General features: G+C 38.7%; 1 protein-coding gene and 1 long non-coding RNA gene across 6 annotated transcripts in view; one reads left to right on the forward strand and one right to left on the reverse strand.

Moving 5' to 3' along the window:
- Positions 1 to 22,391, forward strand: part of Oxct1 (3-oxoacid CoA-transferase 1) — a 119,382-nt gene that overhangs the window by 69,838 nt on the left and 27,153 nt on the right. The window contains exons 12-13 of the mRNA XM_027401378.2: positions 2,730 to 2,802; positions 3,363 to 3,438. Of these exons, the coding sequence (XP_027257179.1) occupies positions 2,730 to 2,802; positions 3,363 to 3,438 (149 nt within the window). The remainder of the gene's footprint in view (positions 1 to 2,729; positions 2,803 to 3,362; positions 3,439 to 22,391) is intronic.
- LOC103160859 overlaps positions 10,713 to 22,391 on the reverse strand; it is a 40,315-nt gene continuing 28,636 nt past the window's right edge. For 4 of the 5 annotated variants that reach the window (XR_004768540.1, XR_004768539.1, XR_004768541.1 and 1 more), the window contains one exon: positions 20,011 to 21,875. This is a non-coding gene — a long non-coding RNA (uncharacterized LOC103160859). Of the gene's footprint in view, positions 14,166 to 20,010; positions 21,876 to 22,391 lie in introns of those variants that run through there. The other variant, XR_004768542.1, reaches the window with a different exon arrangement.

Raw genomic sequence — 22,391 nt, forward strand, 5'->3', positions numbered from 1 at the left:
CCATACATACCCATATATACACTCAAAAGAAATAACATAAATAATAAAAATGTGGGCAGGTGAATGCTTCAAAGAATATAACAATGCCTTAGAAGACACATACATATACTCGAGATAAATAGTATAAATAAATAAAAATGTGGGCAGTTGACTCTGCTTCAGAAGAATATAATTTATAAGACTGTCCAGGAAGAAGCCTGGATACTTTTCCATGTGGTTGTTCTTGGGTCTTTAAATACAGTTATGCTTTGTGCAGCAGAACACACTGCCCCATTGACCTTGCAATTGCCTAGAAAATGTTAATAATAATAAATATTATTATATTTTATTATTATCTTTTCATTTTATTATTATTATTAATTAAAAAAAAACTACCTCACATATATCGTCAGTGGAGAATATCTTTTGGAAGCCATTGTGATTTAACAGGAAACCAAAGACTTGATATGTTTATGTCTCTTTCATGTCCTCTACAGTTTTCCTCCATGCCTGTCCACCTCACAGAAGTGTCTGGGCTCTGATTGTGCCAGACGGAGATATGTGTGGATGAGGTCCAGCTGTAGTGTGCATGTCCTAAAGCTTAGGGCTCATGCAGAATGGCTGGGAACCCTACTATATGAGCCACTTTGTGGTCCCATGCAGTTATGCAGTTATCTCTGGGGGAAGGCAATGATTATAATGATAGCTGCGGTGGTGGAGTTCTGCCCTGTGCCCAGCTCTGACTGGGGACTTCACATGAAGTATCTTACTTAATTCTCTGTCTTGTGTGCTGTCTAAAAGCCACTTCTAACCACACCAGAAAGTGTTTCCCAAAGCGTTTCAGGTTTGTGGTACTCTGGAAGATGAGAAAATGTTTCCATTATTTAGAATCAAACTCCCTTGGGCAATAAATATTTCAGTATGATATAAATAGGTTTGCTTTTCTCCCATACTTGAGCTGAAGTGGGGGATATTGATGAAAGTGTTAGCTTTCTGCAGTCCTTGAGAAGCCGGCGGCCGGTGAGGCTGTGGTGCTGCAACTGGACATGGCCAGACCTCTTCCAGTGCTGAGACATCCGAGAGCTTTTCCTGTCTTCTGTTCTCTCCACCAAAGCTTTGTTTCCTATTCTTAGCTACCTCACTGCATCCCAGTAGAGGAGGAAGTGCTCTGGACCATTGAAGTGTTTCAGTCAGGTAGCCTTTAAGCGCTTGTTCCATGGGAGACCATATGATGTTCTGAAACTCTGGAACAAACAAGAAGTAGATCCCACAAGACAGGCAGCTTGGATCTGACCAAGGCACTGGTAGTTAGCTAGTGTGTTAACTGGATAAACATGAAGGTGAAAAGGTCTCCCTCATCTGTAATCCTGGCTGGGTGGAATTTCCTATGTAGACTTCGGTAATCCTTCTGCCTCAGGCTCCCAAGTACTGGGATTACAGATTTGTGCTGCTACACCTGGCTAAGTGTGAAGTTTTTTTTTTTTTTTTGTTTTGTTTTGTTTTTTGTTTTCAGCTCTGAACTTTTATAACAATGTGCCACTTTTAGAAGCCTTAACAAGAGCATCTCTTAGAAATTAGTATTAAATGTGTTCAGAAGCATTCTCTGGTTTCAGAAAGTATGTGATCTGACAGAAGCTCACAGCTTATCCAGGCTAAGAATAAAGATGGATGTGTGTATGCACTTGCATGTGAGGAGGAGGGTCAGGCTTAATGATAATAAGGAATTAGGTATGTGCGTTTTATATTGTTCATTTATTTTTACTTTAGGTTTTCTCCCCACAATTATTAAGGTATAGTTGGTGTCTTAGGGTTACTATTGCTGTGATTAAACACCATGACCAAAGCAACTTGGGGAGGGAAGGGTTTATTTGGCTTATACTTTGTCACTGTTCATCCCAATGAAAGAAGTCAGGACAGGAACTCAAGTGGGGCAGAAGCCAGAGGCAGGAGCTGATGCAGAGGCCATGGAGCAGTACTGCTCACTGGCTTGCTCCCCTTGTCTTGGTCAGCCTCTTTTCTTATAGTACCCAGGACCACTAACCACCCACCATGGGCTGGACCCTCCGCATCAATTACTAATTAAGAAAATGCCCCACATGCTTGCTTACAGCCAGATCTTATAGAGGCCTTTTCTCAACTGAGGTTTCCTTCTTTCTGGTGATTCTAGCTTGTGTCAAGTTGACAAAGAACTAACTAGCCAGCATAGTTTGCATAAGAAAGTAGTGTATATTCAATGTTTAAAAATTGGTGTGTTGATTTGACATGTATGCTTATATGTATGACATAATCAAGTTAATGACCATTTGTCACCTCACAGCAGCCATCTGAGGTTTCCTTTCAAAACTTATTTCAAATGTGCAGTGTGGTGGTGTTGCCTGTAGCCATTGTGTTGCGTGTTAGATCCTTGGCAAGCTTTAGTCTTTAGCTGCACATTGTCAGTGTCTAAACCTGCAAAGCTGAAGGGCATTGTATAGACAGTAGAGAATGCTTTGCCTGTAGAGAATTCCCAAGCAGTAATCCCATAAATGCTGGTTGTTATCTCTTTGCAGGGACAAAACTAAACAATGTCACTGACAAAATACACCTCTTCTTGGGGTGGACAGTTGCTACCCCATGTGCAATTGCATTTTGGTTGGATTGTAGAATCTTCCAGAAGCAGAGTTGGTACAGTCCTTTCTATCCATCATGGTGATCTCAGAGATCTAAAAAGTCTCTCTCCCCTTCCTTCTTTCTTTTGTGTGTGCCTTTAGGAAAGGAAACAGTTACTGTTCTTCCAGGAGCCTCTTTCTTCTCCAGCGATGAATCATTCGCAATGATTAGAGGGTATGTAATAACGCAGCCCCTCATATTCACATGGTGTAGAGTGGGCTGAGTCATCTCTCGGCCTATGAGCAAGACTCCGAGGCACAGTCCCATTTCCCACAGTCCCATTAAACGGTCACGGTTTGTTCAGCTGCAGAAAGCTGTGAAATTATTCCCCCTGAGGGCTGGGCATGGAAATATCCACCCTACTCCTTTGAAAAGACCCCCTGCATGGAGTTTGCATCTTTGTTCCAGCTTGATTGAAATAACATTATAAGGTATTCCCAACATTTTCTTCTAAACAAGTCACATTCTCCCCCACTGAAGGAAACAAACTTCACTGTGCACACCTGTGTTTAGTTTGTTTTTGGAGACAATATAAGCTATAATTTTTTTAAAGAACTCTTAATGATTACTTCTTTGCACCAGCTTGGAGCTGATCTATTTAGAAATCAATTGCAGGGAGTAGGAAAATAGATGCATTTGGGGGCCATAAGATTTTTTTAATTGCTGATGCTTTCAAGCAAAGGGGATATAAAGCTTGTGAAGTTTGCTTCATACTTCTTTTTTTTATTTCCCAGGGGACATGTCAATCTAACAATGTTAGGAGCAATGCAAGTTTCTAAATATGGTGACCTGGCCAACTGGATGATACCTGTAAGTAGACATTTTTCCTTCTTCTGAATTATGTTGGATTTGAATGCTTTTGAAATGTTAAGATAAACCCTTGTTATGAAAGTATAACATAATTATCAGAAATGAATAAATATATTATCTTCTTTGTAGAATTGATTTTTTTTGAGACAAGATCTTACTCTTAGCCCAGACTGACCCTGAATCCATACCATGGCTCTAACCTCCTAAGTGCTTGGACTGTGGATATGAGCTACCATTATTTAGCCTAAATTTAATTTAGCAGTCCCAAGAAGTGCTCAGTTTTTACTATGTCTTTGGGACTAGTGACTAGAAATGTCACAGAAAGCTTTTCCTTGGAGAAACAGAGTTAGAAGATTGAGGAACTGGGTTGGTTATAGTCTCTTGAATATAAGAACTGACAGACATTTATTATAAGCAAGATTTATAACTAGAAAGAACAAGGAACAATTTCATTGATTGTAGGTTAATCCTATTTTTCTTATGTACAGTGAATAAAAATCCTTTCTTGATTGGTTTTATGACTCCTTAATCACAGTGTCTTCTGTTAGGGAATTCAAAACCTGTGGTAGTTAAATGTGCTTGTAAAATGGTTTTCATTTAATTGTGCAAATCAAAGACAAAGTCTCAGCATTAGCTTTGGTAAAAGACTTATAGGATTTCTTTCTTTTGGTTTTGGCCATGATAAGGCTCTTACTGTGAGATTATGTTAAGGGGAGCAGCAGTGGACATGTGAGTGTGAGTGCACTGTGGCTGCTGGCTCGTGTGTGTGTGTGTGTGTGTGTGTGTGTGTGTAAGGATTCCTGTGTGTTTCTCTGTAGCACCAGCTAAAAGGAGCTAAGTAACTAATTAATTAGTTAATTGTTTAACTAATTGTTTAGTAACTAATATTGGTGTTCTATGATAGTTGATTTTGATCTTAGTTTAATTTCACAGAAAAAAATTGAACATGGTGGCTATGTTAAATCTTGTTAATTTGCTACTACCTGGAACATTTAAAGTTTAATAATAATTAAAGCTCTGGTTCTCAAATTTAATGCGTATTGGATTCATCCCAAAGGTTAAGAAATATTGAGGCTTGGGCTGGAGAGACGGTTAAGAGCACTTGCTGCTTTTCCAGAGGACTTGAGTTTGGTTCCCAGCACCTAGGTCAGATTCCCAGCACCTGTAATTCCTGCTTCCATGGATCCAACACCCTCATCTGGCCTCCACAGGCACATGCACACATGTGGCATACATGCACACAGACATGCACATAAATAAAAATAATCTTAAAAAATTGAGGTCTATTTTGCCTCCATCCAATCTTTTTAATTTAATTAAACTTGACGTAGTCTGGGAATGGGATAGTTCAAAGCAACCTGAGTTCTAAGTCAGGTGTAGGAATGGTGATGGCAGCTTTTGGAGGCTCTGAAGTAGTCATGGGGGGCAATTATCATCCAGTGAGGTACACTGACAAGTAACAGTGTGTGTATTTCTGTAGGATATCAGAATATATATCTACCTTCAATTTGTATATAAAAAGACAATGTGGTATAGGAGAAGGCACTTAGAAAAGCAAGCCATGGGTTTTGTACTGTCAATATCAGTAGTCAAGGTGTGATCCTGAGCCTACCACTTAATTTTTTTCATTAAAACGTTTTCACTTTGATCCAAAAAAATGGGAGTTTGACACTAGAGTATGGTTAAGAGCACTTGCTGCTTTTCCAGAGGACCTGAGTTTGGTTCCCAGCACCTAGGTCAGGTTCCTAGCACCTGTAATTCCTGCTTCCATGGATCCAACACCCTAATCTGGCCTCCACAGGCACATGCACACATGTGGCAGTAGAGAAGTTGGAATCCTGATAGGAAAGGGATCAGCATTGGTTCCTGTGAGGAGGAGCAGTGAGCCTTTCTGTTTGTGTGCTCATCCACACCGTGGCTGAAAGGAAGTATTCGTTGGTCTGGTCCCACGTTTTTTGGTAACGTAAATCGGCAGCATCATTCGTGATTGACATTTCTTTTTTCGTTTTGGAAACTGACAGTCACTTCTTGACCTCTTTGCATGTGTCCCACAGTATGTGTCATCCTCTGTGTCTCATGGTAGTAAAGACTGAAACTTTTAGTTTTGTGATCAGTGTGAGATTCAGACCTACCCCTTACAAGTGATACGGTCTGGAACATATGTTTTCATTAGGAATGAGTGATGGAAAATTTAGGAAACACTGATGCCCTCCTTGAAGGAGGCTATTATTTCCATCTTCATTAATGCTGTGCACATAATATTAAAGAGATTATCTGCCTAAAACTGAACTGACTCAACCAAGACTTTGCCACAGGAACCAGAAGAACCTGTTTAGCCTAGGTTTATATCCAAGGGCCCAACTTTAAATGCTTTTGGATGCATTTCTTGCTTTTGTTGGTTTTAGATAAGAAGTATTCTGCCCTTTGTGTAATTTTAGTAAGCAATCTATTTCTGTTTGTCTCATAGATTTATGTTGATTTATAAAGTTTAGATACATTTTTATTACAAAATCTGACAGTCAAGAAGCTGGAAAGTTGAGCTTTATTACATCATTTTTCATTGACTTTATCTTTCCACTAAGTATAATAATCTTTCATTGGCTGTATAAGTCTTCAGCTCTCTGTATAAAGGCATCCACATCAATCATTGCTGTGTCAGAATATAATAAACGCTGAGACCTTAAGACAAGAAAATGGTATGGATGCTGTTTGTCTCATCCTTTAGTATCTTCTTAGTATGCAGCGTTGTTTTCATGTACACAGATTGTTAACAGTTCTGCTCTGAGTATCCAAAAAGGGAAAATTTGACAACAGTAGTTCACTCCCTCCTAGTCCCTGATCAGCATGATGATGGTGAAACCCCAGAAGAGCTAAGAAAACGTGGAAAGATGCGCAGCTGACGGGATCTACATTTGGGTCTGCTCTGGTGCCTTCCTAATGGTTATTTTTGGAAAACAGCTGGCATAGATTATTGACTTCTGAAGGGACACAGATGTGGATCATCATCTAGGAGAGCTGGTTGGTGAAAGCATAAAATAGCTACCCACAGAGCAGTGCTGCCCTACATGAGTGGTACTAGACACAGAGGCCCTGGAGGTGCATGTGGAGACAGGAACATTCTTAAGGTAGCTGAAATAAAAGGGTATTTTGATACTCGCTTTTCTTCCTATTTTTCAGTCTTTGTGCATTTGAGAAGCATAGACCTGTATACAATATTGAACGTATATATGCACTTTCTGTGCCAATTAGAAACTCAGTGTTTGAGTAATTTTGAGAGCACACACAGTACAGTTTGATTGTAGTGGCCCAAGGTGGGTTTCTTACTTGATCATGCTCTGCTTTCTGAGGCAGGGTCTCTTGGTAAAACCAGAGCTTGCCATTCCCACTGGTCTAGCTAGCCAGCATGCCTTGGGTATCCCATCTCCGTCTCACCAGGGCTGGGATTACAGACAGGCCACCACACTCACATGGCCCTAAGTGGATGCTGATACTGAAATTTGTATGATTAGTGCTTTATCCATCGAGTCATCATGCCAAACCTTTAAATTATTTATTATAGTTCTTTACTTGGATACTGAGTTTGTTTATACAAAAATAATTTTATCTGTGTCTGGAAAATATTATGTTGAAAAACAAATGTCTCTTTCTCACATTCAATAGTGGGTTAATGACCCTCTAGAAGTACTTTTAAGAATTTGACCAAATACTTTGTATCTCTCTTGGTGGGAAAAGGCAAACTCCTTGCATTCTAGAGGGATGTTTGCTCCTCTCCCCTCCCCCTCCCTCCACCTCTCTCTCTCAAGTTCACTCTTCTCCCTCTCCCTCTTCTTTTTGTATAGAAAAACCAAGCAGCGGATGTGATGTTTGCAATAATATGTTTGGCTAATGATGCATTCCCGTGGCTAAAGCAGCCCCTTCTCATTAATCAGCCCACTTAAAAGAAGAAACATTAGCAGTGATAGATGAGACTTCCTAGACACCCATTATTAGTAATATGACAACTAATGGTACTGCTGAGATGACTTAGCAGAGAACAAAACTGCAGGGCTGAGGGCAATGCGACCCTGCAGCTAAAGGCTAATGATCATTGAACCCTAAATTTTATTAAATCACCGAATTGGATGTTTCCACTTGGTGAAATTGTCACTTCCTTCTTTATTCTTTTGGCTTAGAGACCATCTTGATCAACACTTTAAATTTAGATAAAGTGGTATTTATACGTGGAATCACATAGCTATAAAATTTCCACATTGTCTCTGAAATAATCCTTTTGGATTTTTTTTTCATGTGAGTATTGTTTTATAGATGACAATCCTGTCATCCAGCCTGCCAGTAAGGAATTAAGAAATGCACTCTCTAATGTGCTGTTACAGAATGACAGAAAAACCTGGATGTAGAGACATGAAGTGACTGAACCCAGGTTTGAAAACTAGTTCTTAGCTATTAGAGTACTTGCGCTCCTTCTCCAGACTGAGTCTGATGCTGATGCACTTAACATTATGGGAGGGAGAATTCAAGGTGTTCTCCCTATGCACAGAGCCCTCCGTCTTCTTTTAAATACATTTGAGAAGTATCTCTCTATCTCTGAAGTCACTTAACCTTTCTAGACGGAAACTCTTTAGTTTTAACATGTGATGGAGAGAATAACATTTATTTAGTAGATTTCACTGGAGCATCCTAAAAGAATTTATCTTATTTTTAATTCATGAGTGTTGGCCTGGATGTTGTCTGTGCACCATGTATGTGTGATGGCAGAGGTGGAAGAGAGCACCAGATCCTCTGGCACTGTAGTTACAGGGAGTTGCTAGTAGCCACGTGGGTGATGGAAATCAAACCTGGATCCACTGAGGAGCAGCTGATGCTTTTAACCTCGAGCCATCTTTTCAGTCCTGGAAGACTTCCCTTTTTGTATTATGCATTTTATTAGTAGTGATGAGAGAGTTGTGAGCAGCACCAACGTGGTCCTCTATCTTACAGAGTGTTGTTTCTAGGATGAGGATAAGAAAGAGGAAGTATTGCTGTCTTTATACCCACCCCCCAGCACCACTATTACATGTGATCACTAGGAAGATTTTGTGCCCCCAGAGCAGCAAGTATTACATGTGATCACTAGGAAGTTTTGTGATAGTCTCCTTAACCAGAAGTACAGCACCATCCATCACATACAAGAGATTACCTAGGTCTCTTCAATCTATTCATATTTCATCTTATTTTCATTATACTTACATTTCATTTCATTACATTATTTTTGTATTAGTCTACATAGTTTTCGTCCATAGGATTTTCTCATGCCAGTTTTCTTTTTGTCCTTAATATAATTTCTAAGATGCTGTGAGTGATTAATAATGATTAAAGATTTTATTTTAATGAAACAATTAAGAATTTGAACTTTTAGTATTTCATTTGACTTTTTCTTTTTAATATTTTTAAAAATTAATTTAAAAGATTTTTTTTACAATATATTTTGATCATATTCTTCCCCCTTCCCCAACTCTTCTCCTGTCTCCTTACCCATCTAATTTCATTCTTTCTCTCTCAACCAAAACAGAACAAAAACAAAAGAAACAAAAATCCCAGTAAGACAAAAAAATACTAAAAACCAAAAGTGCACAAAAAAATGGAGTCTGTTTTGTGTTGGAAAAACTCCTCCTGTGTATGGGGCCTCTCCTGAGTGTGGTTGATATACCCAGTGTTACTACATTAGAGAAAACCGATTTTCCCTTTACCAGCAGGTTATCTGTTGGAAATTGCTTCTAGGTTAGAAGTAGGACTTCCTGCTCTGGGCTGGAATTTTGTGTGGTTTGAACCTGTGCAGATCTTCAGATGCTATCATAGTCTCTCTGAGTTCATATATGTCTCAGTTCTCCCGTGTCTGGAAGATGCTGTGTTTTCTTTGATGTCATCGACAATGTCTGGCACTTAGAATTTTTCCACATCCTCTTCTGCATAGATTCCTGAGCCTTGAGGAGAGGGTCTTGGTAAAGACATTCTATTTAGGACTGAGCGCTCCAAAGTGTCTCACTCCGTATAGTGTCTAGTTCTGGGCCTCTGTGTTAATTACTATCTAACATAAGAATAAGCTTTTGTGATGATGGTTTCGATGAGTGCTGCTCTGATTTTTAGGCATAGCAGTATGTATTAGGAGCTTTGTTCCTTTAGCGGAACAATAGTAGTAGGTTTTCCCTTAGGGCCCCTGACCTATCTAGCTTCAGGCTCCTGGCCACCTTAGCAGTGTCAGATATCTCATGGTGTAAGCCTTAAATCCAATCTGAAAGTGGCTGCTTACTTCCATAACATTTTTTAAAATAGTGTGGTAACCAATAAAGTCAGTATTGTTCATATTAACACTTGGAACTCAAACAAGTCTTCACGATATTTAACGCTTCAACTATCGAGAACTACTAATGAATAACATTATATATATTTTTAGATTATCCAAATTAAGCTAAGCAAGCATCAATTTCCAAAGACAGTTTTGGGTGAAATACCTGATTCCTGTTTTTCTTGTGATTGTACATACATAGAGCATAAACTTTGCCTCCTTATACCAATTTTTGACATGTCTTAGCTCTCCGGTGTCTGTTTGGCTTATTGCAATGTAGAACATTTCCAAGTAACCAGAAACTGAATATTTAATCTATAGATAAAACAGAAGTAGCTACCTTGAAAAGACAGCATTTGTACCTTTGGTTTTTTTTGTTTTTTTGTTTTTTGTTTTTTTGTCTTTGCCCAAACTTTACTGGAAGTGGACCCTGGTGCTGACAGACTTTGTAAGCTAACGCGTTACTGCCCCCGAACATAACTGCTGCTCATAGATGGGTATTGTTTCAGAGGAAATCTAATTTCCCTAGGTCACCAGCTCCTTTCATGCTGGTGAAAGGAGCATGGTTTGTTTATAAGGACAGTGGAAAGTTTTATAATTTGCATCCTGAAGAATCTACCTTTATTTTTAGAAATTGTCGAAGCTGAGGTGATGTAGGACATTTCCAGGCTTACTGTCTGCCTCTTAACCAAATTAATTAACACCATCCAACAGATTAGAAACAATAGGAAAGAAAAATAATGCAATAAGTTCAACATAATGGGTGTTTTAAGAGAGGAAACATCTTCTGTGGGGATTCAATTACTTCTCTCTGGAAGTGGAAAAGAGGTTTCCTCCCAGTCTTTTTTTTCTCTGACTTGTTTCATAACTTTAGGTAATTTAGTTAACTTTTCCATGTTTTCAATTTTAATAAAGGAATACAAGTACCCCAAGTTCTATTTATTTATTTATATTTATGATTATAACATAATTACAACATTTTCTCCTTCCCTAATAAGGAATTACCTTCATAAAATGAGGTTTATTGAACGATGTACAATATGAACAAATTCCATAACAGTAAAAAGAAATCAAAGGAGAGAAACAGTTCATTGTACAATAGAGGTCCAGTTGCACTCATAATTTTTTAAATACTGATCATAATGTGGTTTATGTTAGAAGGTCTTGATTACTATGTTTGGTTTAGTAAAGGCTTTCTTAGAAATTTAAGATGCCTATCACTAGGATAGGCCAATCAAAAGGACAATGTTTGGATGGCAAAATTTATTATTACAAAAGGAAAAGAAAAAAACAAACTTAGAGCCCATATATGCAATTCTCATGATTATCTTTATTTTAAAATAATGGTAGCAACTCTATTGTTACATGTTAGGTTCTGCAAAGAAATAAAGTCTAATTATTGCCAGAGAACAGAATTTGTCTTAATAGAAAGCATAGATTAATTGTCATGGATTTACTTATTCTTAGCATCTAAAGCCACGAGAGGAGTCATTGGATTGGGGAGAGGATGTTGAGCACCAAATCTGTTTTATTTTCAGTTTGATGGGAAAAAAAACCCCAGCCAACTAGAGAGGGAAATTTGAGCACCAAATCCCTTGTTTTATTTTCAGTTTGATAGAAAAACAAATAGCCAGAGGAGCAAATAATGAATGGAATTTTATTTTTCAAGAAATTAAAAAAATAGGATAATTCTAAATTTATAGGAAAGTATCAGAGATTGAATAGCCTTTCTCCCATTATTACAATCCTGTCCCACCATGGCTTTTGCTGTATCTGTCAGCACTGAGAAACACAAATTGACATACTTCTGTTACATAAATATAATCTGTGTGGATTCTATGTTTTCCCCCTCCCATTAATGTCCTCTGTCTCTTCAAGATACAGTTCAGGGATATTGTATTTTTTCTTATACAATTTTATTAGACTGATTAGGAGTGATAAATGCCCCAGAATGTTCATTGATTATTCTCTAGTCCTATTTGGTCCATGAAAGTTTCTGCCATTCCTCATTTTTCATGACTTTGCCTGTCTGGAGAAGTATTGACCAGGTGCCTGTAGAATGTCCTCCAGTAAGGCTTTGTCTGCTGATTTTCTCTTAGGGGGTGGGCTTGGGAAACTTTGATTAATGAATGCTAAATTACAGTTGATTGGAGTAAGAAGTTCTTGTGCTATTCATGGAACCATGACTCTATATAGCAATATTACACTATATACACAAAAAGGATATTTAAGGCTTTTGTTCTAAAAAGATAAATATTTGAGAAGACAGATATGCTGAAACTCACTTAAACATTATATGATATGTACATGTTTTTAAACATCATGTTCTTCCTTTGTTATGTATAACTTTATTGTGTTTAGTTTTGTTTGGTAGCAGAGTCTTGCTACATAGTCCTCACTTGTCTGCAACTCGGTGTGTAGATGAGGCTGACCTCAGACTTGCAGTCATCCTCTGCCTGTCTTCCAAGTGCTGAGATTATAGTCATGTGCCACCATACCCAGATTACTTTGATCTTTTTATCCAGTTAAAAATAGGTTTAACTGGTAAAAGAAACAATACTGGATAAGTAAAAATGTCCTTCTAGGATTTAGAAGCAAATGGAATCACAAGGCACACTCTATTCTTTGTCACTTGGGTTTCCAGGTTTGTTCACGATTAAATACCACTTTTCCTTTTCTCTAGAATACTGCTTTATTCTCTGAAAGCAGTTCAACCTCTTCCAAGGTCATGATGAAGTGCTGCCTTTTGAAGGGAAGGTGTAATAGTGAGAAAGACATACACTGACTCTCTAAATTGCTTGGAATTTCCTGATGGGAGCATCACTTGTTGATGGCAAGTCCCTTCTATCTATGCCTGAACTTAGGCTGGTTAGGTGGCTCAGGGTCTCCAGAGCCATGGTTAGATGGACACCAGTTTAGGGTACTGTCATTATAGTTCCTCTGGAGGGAAGACTTGAGCTGGTGATCCAGTTTTCAATTACCAATGCCAATGATTTAATCAGCAGTGCCTACATAGACTTGTAGGAAAGATGATGGACTCTGAGACTTATGGATATAGAATATAGTCATGAGGGAAGTATACCCAACACAGAGGCCCTGAACTCCATGTGTCATGCCTTGCTCTAGGTATCTCTTTCACTCAGTTGGTCTTTGGATGTGTCCTTTGTAACAAACAGCCAGAAGTCAGATGCCTTCCAGGATCCTGTGACCTGTTTTAGCCAATGACTAAACCTGAAAGGGGGTTATAGGAGCTGCTGACTTGGTAGGTGGGTGATCAGAAATGTTGAGAGTTAATATTTGTAGTTGTCTTTTGAGGTATGAGAAGGTCATTTTTGTAGGACTAAGTCCTTTCCCTGTGGGTCTACACTAACCCCAGATGTTTGAAGTGAGAATTGTATTGAATTGGTGAGCACACAGCAGGTATTAGGAGAATTGGAGGGTTTTTTCTATGAAGAAAATTTTTACACGTTTATTGTCAGAACTATTGAGTTTAAACAGGAAGTTCTGTATTTTTTTTGTTCTAGAGAAAAAATATTTCTTCTTTCCTATCTATTCATCATTTGATTCATTTGATACAATATGGTGCTACTTATTTTCTTGCTTTAAGTGTTGTAGCTATCCTCAATGATAGCTAGGCTATCTTTGATCTTTCAGTTTGGCTCACACTTAGATCTCTTTAGGACACTCCCATTTTTATCATTTTTCACTGAGTGCTTCCCATAAAAGATGCTCATTTCACTGCAAATTAATTCTTTTTTCAAGTGGTTTGCTTTCTCTTACTGAAAAGGTGGTATTTAGAAACCAAGATATGGGTGCTAGCTGTACTTGCTGCTGTGAGGTTGTCACTGTCCCTAGCCTTTCAGTTCACAGTATGGATCCCCACCATGTCACATAAAGAGTTTTGAAGAATGAAAACAACTTTCCATTTTTAACCTAGTCACAGAGGAAAAAACGAGAAAAACAAAACAAAATATCACTCCCTCATGTCCATGTCTCTAATTTCAAAGCAATCCTTTGAACCAATCTTGGTATTTGAAAAGAACCTTATTGCCATCTCATTCTGTCTAGTTTGAAGAAGAGCCAGTTTTAGTTTATAGCAGCACTCTTGGTCCCAAAGTCTACAGATGAGACTTGATTTCCAAAAGTGGCTTTTGCCTGTGTTGTCAGGACCCCTGGCCCTTCCTGCATCAACTCAGGTCTTCCATCTTCCTAGTATTACAGAAGAGTCATGGTTGTGGTCCTTCCATGGGACTCCAGGAGCTCATGCTTCACACTGTGAGTCTGCAGGCAGTGGTACTTAGAAGGACTGTGGTTCCCCAAGTCCCAGAGATGGGACTTTCTCAGTCGTCAAAGTTTTAGACTGTCTCTCAGATAGGAAGCACTCTTCACAGATTAAGAGTCACACCTGAAATAAAAAGCAAGGCTTTCTAACTAAGCTGTTATGGGACCAGTTTGCCATTTTTGTTTGTGACCAACCACTCCCAGCCGGTTCTTCACAGTCATCAGACTGGATAGCAGCTGAGGTTTAAACAGAGTACTTATAATTAATGTAGACTCCAAATGATTTTGTACTCTTTCATCCAAACCTTTACTTGCTTAATAGAGAACCTACATTTGGTGTCTGCAACTTGCTCTTTCATAATTTCTCTTAGTGGGCTTAAAAAAAACCTTTTAAATTATCTTCTACCCTATTTTTTTTTATCCTTTCTGCTGTGGATAAAAACACCGTTGCTCACTTCACTGTATTCCTCAGTAATATTCTTTCAGTCACCATGCCTCTCACTGTAGAAGTCCCATCCAGCTGTCAGAAATGGCAGTGTAATTACAATAATTCTGTGATGTGCTCTTCAGAGCTTTGCAGATGGTGGGAGGTGATGGTGAGGCAACAGTGCCTCTGCCATGGTTCAGCTTCTCACATCCTCTTTGGAGAAAATTTCTGAGACTGGGCTATTTCAGATCTCAAAAGACAGCCATTATTTGTATTCCATGCCAATGGGGTGTTAAAGAGACGGATGTTTCCTTGTATATGCATACCTATAAAAATGATTATTTTTGTTTTGGCTGTTGTTGTTGTGATTATCCAGGGACTACCTAAAAGTGACATAAGGCTTTGAAGTAGCTGTGTGTTGGTGAATGAGGCCTTTTATTAACCCCTACACCCTCAACCCACTAGAATGTATATTTGAACCCAGCACACAGACTTTCTCTGTTTGTACATCATACTTGGTATGTGTGGGTGATTTCATATGATTCAAGCACATTCCCTCTTGGTGATCCAATGGAAAGAAAAATTAATATTAAATATGGTGCCGATACCTATTTTTGTTTCTGCTTAATGAATGGCTCTGGAACTTACTTATTTTATCACAGCACTTAATCATTCTAAACAGAACCACCCCATATATCTATTCTGAGACCCTTGCTCAAGTTCCTCCCACCAATGCCTTTGAAGGCGGCCAAGCAAAAAAGGTGAACATAAGGCAGCTCAAGTGATATTTATTTCCATCTCTGCCATGTTATGATTAGACTCGATGAAAACTGAAGCCGCAACTTTAGGAAGAGCTAGAAATAACAGGTTTTTCTCGGACTGCCCATATTATTAGTCCAGAAAATAGATCAGACAGCTCATCTGTGACTTCCTGACAAGGAAGTTAACCTCTGTACTGCATTTCCTTTGTAATGGCATCAACAAAAGAAATATGGTCTCACATCCATTGTGCCTTAGGAAAAGAAGATACATTGTTTCATAGTTCACTTAAGAGCAGCTAATTAACTCCGTATAGTCAGCTGTGTTTAATGGCTTTGATATAATTGATGATAGTCAATGTTAGATGTCTTGGGATTTTATTCACTGGGAATGATGTTTCATAAGAACGCTGTAGAACCACTCTTGAATGGTATTTACTCTTTCATGATATGAGAGATTCATTGTGGTTAATTAATAGAAGCAAAACTCACTTTTCATATATGAATTTAATTGATTTCTTTAGGAATCAAGCCTATTACATTTTTGACATGTTCGAGCCATAGCCAATTGTTATGGATTACCCCATAATAAATCAATCAAGATTCTGATCATGGTTTTAAAAGGCATCTTTCATTTGCAGTAGGAATTGTGTATTCAGGCTCACTTGAAACAATCAGTATCTTAAAGAAACATGTAGTTTTGCCTCTATAGTTTCTGTTATAAAGTGATATAAACAGTTTCTACGTAGAATAAATTTTCAGAAATCTGGCCTAGAACTAGAAAATATACATGGTTGTAAAACTTTCTGTGTAACTATCAAGGCTATTTTAAAGTTGGTACATGGTACTTGTTTATAATTCCACCAATTGTAGTAGAATTGTTCCTTGTACTTCTAGAGGGAATAAATTTTACTCTTTGTGAATATTTGAAAGAAAATAGTGAGTATTAAGGCTTTAGAATTTGCATTGTTGGTCTTGGTCCATCCCAAGAAAAAGGAGGACATTTAGGAACTCTAAGGTGTTCAAAGCAACGAATTTTGTATACCCAGAGATAGATAAGAGTACCCCCCAAAAGGGAAGTAGAAGCTTAATTCATAGCCATGGCTTGGGTTGTCAAGTTTCTTATGTTCTTTTCTATGGTTAACTTGTAAATGACATTTTCCTCCTCTGAAAAACAAGCAACAAGTATATTTTGTATTTTTATGAAATAACATTTACTTAGCAGTCTGCTCTGAGGAAGATAAAAAAGATTTATTATATAAAAGAGTTATGATCCATTATTGGGATCAGTTTCAGAGTACCATATTCTCTACTATGCCTTGGTCTCTGCCACCATCTTCACTGAAGGAATTGTTGAATATGAACTTTGTTGTGCCTGAAGTGAGATATCAGTTTCACATCTTGCTTTAGTCACCTCTTGAGGGTCCAGTTCATTCCCTTAATCGGTGTACTTACCCATTCCTCTCCATGCTCTAGGGAGCAATGAGAAACACCCTGGATGTCTTCAGCTCCAGCTGCTGTGGTTGTGTATGGGGAAACTAAAACTTGTAAGATGACAGTGGTGGGAATTCAGGTTGTCTGATGGGGGTGTGTGTGTGTGTGTGTGTGTGTGTGTGTGTGTGTGTGTGTGTGTGTGTGTGTGTGTGTGTGTGTGTGATTTGAATCACTTCTGTGATGCATTAAGGAGCATACATCCTGAGGTTTTCTTGTTTTCACCTATCCTTGGGCATGTATTTCCCTTTCCTCTTTGCTGTAGAAACTTGCAGTTGTTCTAAGTAGGAAGTAGGGAGAGTCTAACAGCTTAGCACTGAGCTACCTGGGAGCACTCTGCCCTTCCCGTACCTGTCCTCCTCCTCCTAGCTCCTCCTATCATATCTTTAATACTTTGGCTTTTTGTTAGCTGGTTTGGTTCTTTCAATAAGGGTCCCTTGCTGTAGTCCATGCTGGTCGAGAACTCACTATATATTTGAGGCTGGCCTTGAGCTACAGTGATCCTCCTGCCCCAGCCTCCCAAGTGCTAGGATTACAGGCATAAGCTATCATGTCTGGCTTTGGATTTTGTTTTTCCTCCTCCTTGCTGTTCATTTCTCTGTAGGTAAAACCCCAAATTTTAATTTGTTTTTCTTTGGCTTTCCTTCTCAAATTCTGTATTTTACAAACAGAGCTTACTTTAAAATATAAGTTCAAGTTTACTTAAATACCTACTATGAATATCCATTATATATCAGTTACTGTGTTGAGCTGGAGCTGAAAAGGAAGGGGAGGGGCTTATGTTCTAGTTAACAAGGTAAGGCTTTCCATCTGTGGCTGATGGTCTTCTCTCTATCAGAGGTGATAGGACCCCAGCCCTGATGAATTAGCTGAATGGGTACTTGGAGGCTCCCCATTTAGGTCGTTGGATTGTAAGAGTGTGGCTACTGACCAGACATTGCCCCTCTCATAAGAAAGACTCAAATTGTAAGTGTCAACATGGCCTTGTCATTACCCACCAGGGGCCACCAGCTCCATATTAATAAAAGTAATTGGATGAATTCCAAATGTCAGTATTCATGGATTCTGTGAGAGCACTCATGAGTGGTCAGTCTCTCATCTCTTCTTGTTAATAAGGTAAGATGGGAACTGGAGAAGACTTTCTGGAAGAATAATCATGATTGATTATATACGATGTCCTGGGGTTCACTTGACTGGGGATTGACTGTGAACGCATACTGGACAACCATATGTAATGTCTGCTCACTTTACTGTTCCTGCCATGGTGATAGGAATGTGGAAATCAGGAAACCAGGAGGGCATGGGTCAGGATTTCATTGGCTTGCATTGCAGACTGAGTTGCTTATACTTTACCTGGATATACTGAGCAACCACCTAGAGAATTAATATAGAGAAAGAGTGTAATCAGCTACTTATTTAGAGTAATTACCATTTTTGTTGGCTAGAGAGGTTTGGGAGGCACAAGGCTGGATACAGATGACAGGGAGAAATTGTGAGAACATTGATTTGGAGAAGAAAAGATCAAGTTCAAGAAGTGTTGGGAAAACTGGAGTTCTTGGTGATTGAATGACTGATTTGGTTGGAGATATAAAGGAGATGCAGGAGATAAGAACATTTCTGATTTGGATCCTGGGATAGATGACCTAGGAAGGAAGTTAACAGGTAAACAAAATTTGCCTTGACGAAAACATCCATTTTCATTAGGAATGCACTGAGCTGAAACATATATTAATTAACACACTATAAAAAAATCATGTTCTATTTTCATGCATGCAGAATTAAGATGAGTATCTGTGACTGGCAACCATTGGCTTATACACAGTGATTCAAGGGTTAAGATTCCCTCCATTCAGGTTTGGTCATTTCCAATTTGACTCTGTAGGAGGTTCAGGAACATGGATTATTCTTGTGAAGTCTTGTTGTCTAGCCCTGAAATATTGAAATCATTTTCATTGGCCAGAACTTACTTATGTGACTTCAATGAAGGCTGGGAAAATCTATCCTGTCAGCCAAGGTTTTAGGGGGGAACTGGGGAATCAGCCATCAGGCTGCCATGGAGACCTCTGCAGCTTTTCAGACATTGATGTTTGAAGCTCAGAGAGAAAACCTGAACTAGAAATACAAGCAGAGGCAAAGGCAGTTTATGTTCGGGAGAGCAGATGAAGTCACTCTTGTAGAAAAAGTAGACACAAGAGCTATAGGCCAAGGAAAGAATTCTTAATCTGACCATCATACTATAATGGTTTGGGAAAAGGATGCTGAGGAACATAAGAACCCCCAAAGGGCCTGAAGAACCAGGCCGGGCCTGTGCCATGGGAACTTCTGAGTGGATAGTTTGAGGCAGTTGGCGGAACACACTGAAACATGCCTGGGGGATGTAAACTTCAAGGCTGCCTCCCAAACCAGACAACCACCGGAGAGCTCATTGAGTCTAGTTCTCACTGTGAAGGCAAAGGCCAGGAAGGGACCAAGTTTAAACTCTGAGGATTACATGCAAAGGAGCCCCAGGGCAGGTTGTAGCTGATGAAACGGGTCCTTGACAGAGCAAGAATAAAGGTGCTTATTAAAATGAAATGTCAGGTTTATTACATTTTGCTTTTGGAAAGGCCATTTATGATGGATAACTGATACTGATGATGCATAAGCAATTTTACCTACCTAGCAATAGAGAATATGATTATATTTCCAGTCCCAAACTAGTTCATTTACATGATCAATTCACCTGTCCTGGGAAATAGAATTAAGTCTATGAAAGGAAAGTTGCAGTCTGTACAGGGTTTTGAAAACAGAAGGAAAGCACTTTGCTATAGCTTTGTTGTAAACTAAGGCAAACTGAAAATCCTCATTGTCCCTAAAGAAAAAACAGTTACAGCCTGTTTCTTTGGGTTTCAACAAATGTTATTATTTAAGCATATTGGTTTGCCTCTCTCCTACTCTTTAGCTGGGAGCATGCTAAGGAGAACTTTTTTTTCCCTTGAGCATTGTTTAATAATGGGGAAGACAGAAATGAAGAGGCTTATATTTGGATTGAGGTGGATACTTCGTGTTCTGGTGTTTAATATTGAGCAGCAAGTGCCAGTTTTATTACTAAATCGCCACACAGCCATCATTCCCTTGCACTTCCAGTGAGTTCACATTTCCTACTGTGGCACATGCCACCACTTTAAAATGCTGTAAATTGTTTCTATATACAATGAAGTGGTTTCTCACTTCACACCAGAATAATGAAAAGTAACAAATCTAGAACTGATCCGTTGCTATTTATGGCCTAATGAAAAAGATGGTGTCGTGAATAATTTTCAACATGTTTTGTATTTTATTTAAAGCATATTTTGCAGTACCCTCTGAAATATTCAAACTCTTTGTAAAGTCATCAGAAATTACACGATCATGTTCAGAGCTTGATTTACTATTTCTTGTTGCATATAACTGAGTATTTGTAGTTAGATGCATTAACATTTTTAGTGTTAACACCTTAATAGTTTTACTTAAAAAAAAAATCTAGCATTAAGCTGGTTGGTGGTGGCGCACACCTTTAATCCCAGCACTCGGGAGGCAGACAGGTGGATCTCTGAGTTGGAGGCCAGCATGGTCTACTGATCAAGTTCCAGGACAGCCTCCAAAGCTGCAAAGAAACCCTGTCTTGAAAAAAACAAAAAAATATACCTCTAGTATTAATAAATAGAAACAAAGCAGATGAAATATATTGAAAACATTGATTTATAGTTAAAGTCTATATTCTAGATTTATATTGAAAATGCTAATCGTCTTTTATTTCTGATTTCTGCCATGGTACTTGTATGACAGACCTTGGATGAACAGTTACAGATTAAGGATCACAGTTGGAGCATTGTCATTTTAGAAGTGTTGTGTGACTCTGTTTTAATGAAAAATACAGAATTTCTGGCTCATTTTATTACATTCTTTTCATGCTTGATATCAGGGCAGCCTTTAAATGAAAAAAACAGTAAGATGGCTATAAGCTGAACGTCCTGCAATCATCTCCCCCATTATACTAGGTAGGATACATTCCAGATCTAAAGTTGTACCATTCAAGAAATACGTGTTTGCTGATGAGAGTTTTAAAGAGGCTGTACTTAGTGTTACCCTACAGAAAGCACAACTCATGCCCCAAACCTCTTCTGCATTACAGGCCTATTTTTCTGCAAGTGTCAACTTTCTCTCGTGATTTATTTAAAAGTATATTTTTAGTTCCTTAATTCCCTTGTTTTTACAGCTTTTTATTTTGCATGTTGAATAGGATATTGAGTTGGTGGAGGAAGATGGGTGTGGAAGTAGAATCCATATTCTTTTTCAGCTGTTCTCTTAACAAACAAATCCATTCTGCTCTCTCCTTCCTACCCTTTCTCCCTCTCCCTCTCTCCCTCCTTCATTCACAGAGAAAGAAAATTGAACCTTCTTAAATGTCAAGTGATATGCTGGCTGTTCGGATAGGACAGTGAATTATGGTACCCAGCACAGTGTCTGGAAGAGTCATCTTCCTCTTGCCTCTGAAGAGCCTTGCTAATCCCCTTCCATTTGCCCCATTATATAATTAACTCTAGTTCTACATTGAGTTCCTTGCTATCTCTTTAACATACTTGGTCACCACATCCTCGAATTAGTTACATTAGCTGCTGTATCAAGTAAGTCTTTCAGTTTAAGTGATTTGGCACCCACAACATTCCCTTTCCATTGATGCTGAATAGTGGAATGTGGTTCTGAATAAGTGGACTTTGTTATACACAGTCGTGCAAGGACCCAGGATGAAGAGTGCTCATCATATTCTGTCACTTTGCCTTCCCATGTCCATACAGTAGAAGGTGAAGGAACATGAAAAATGCGTACAAGAATTGTTATGGGACACCACCTAGAAGTCAGGAATATTACCTTTCTCCTTTTTTCCATTGTCTGGATCTCAGGGTCATGCTACTCTTAACTGCAGTAGAGCTGGGAAACACAAATGGTTGGGTCCCAAACAAATGCAGATAAGCTGAGTATAGTGATGTGTATGCCCTAGATAACTGCTTTTCTCTTTTTCATGCCAGTCTAGATAGAATCACTTGTCTTCCTTCAGCAATTGATTCTGTTTCAGAAATCTTTTGGAGTTCAGATGGTAGGAAACATTCTGTTTTCTTTTTCCAATGTGTTGAGTGTCCTGAAAGAGAAGAAACCAGATACCTGAAGATTTTACTGTTACAACTGGAAACACGTAGATTTGAGAGCACTGCTCTATTATTTTTCAGTATTATTTTCCTCAACTAGTGAATGAGTTTACTGAAATCTCTTCTTGGTAAGATTGTTGTCACCCCTTCCTTCCATCTTTTCTCCAAGCACACTTACCAGTTGCATTCTCAGTGTTTTGGCAACTTGGACATGCCTATGCTAGTTTAATTCCATCATCCAGTTATTTATAGTGTGGGGGGAAAGGAGCCAGTAGGGAGGGAAGGACAAAGCTGAAAAACCCTTTAATAATAGAATTACATACTGAAAGGACACAGGGAAAGGTCACTTAGATGCATCTTGGGGATAAAAGAAAAGTGGGGAAAGCCACTTTCAGGGAAAGAAAGCTGATTGGTCTAAAGACTCATGGTTACTCCCCTTCAACTAGACAAGGAACATTTCAAAGAAAAGTGTTGCTGGTAGTTTTCTTTCACACCAGGTCCTACTGCCA

This window comes from Cricetulus griseus, chromosome 2, assembly GCF_003668045.3.
Source record: "Cricetulus griseus strain 17A/GY chromosome 2, alternate assembly CriGri-PICRH-1.0, whole genome shotgun sequence".
Lineage (NCBI taxonomy): Eukaryota > Metazoa > Chordata > Mammalia > Rodentia > Cricetidae > Cricetulus > Cricetulus griseus.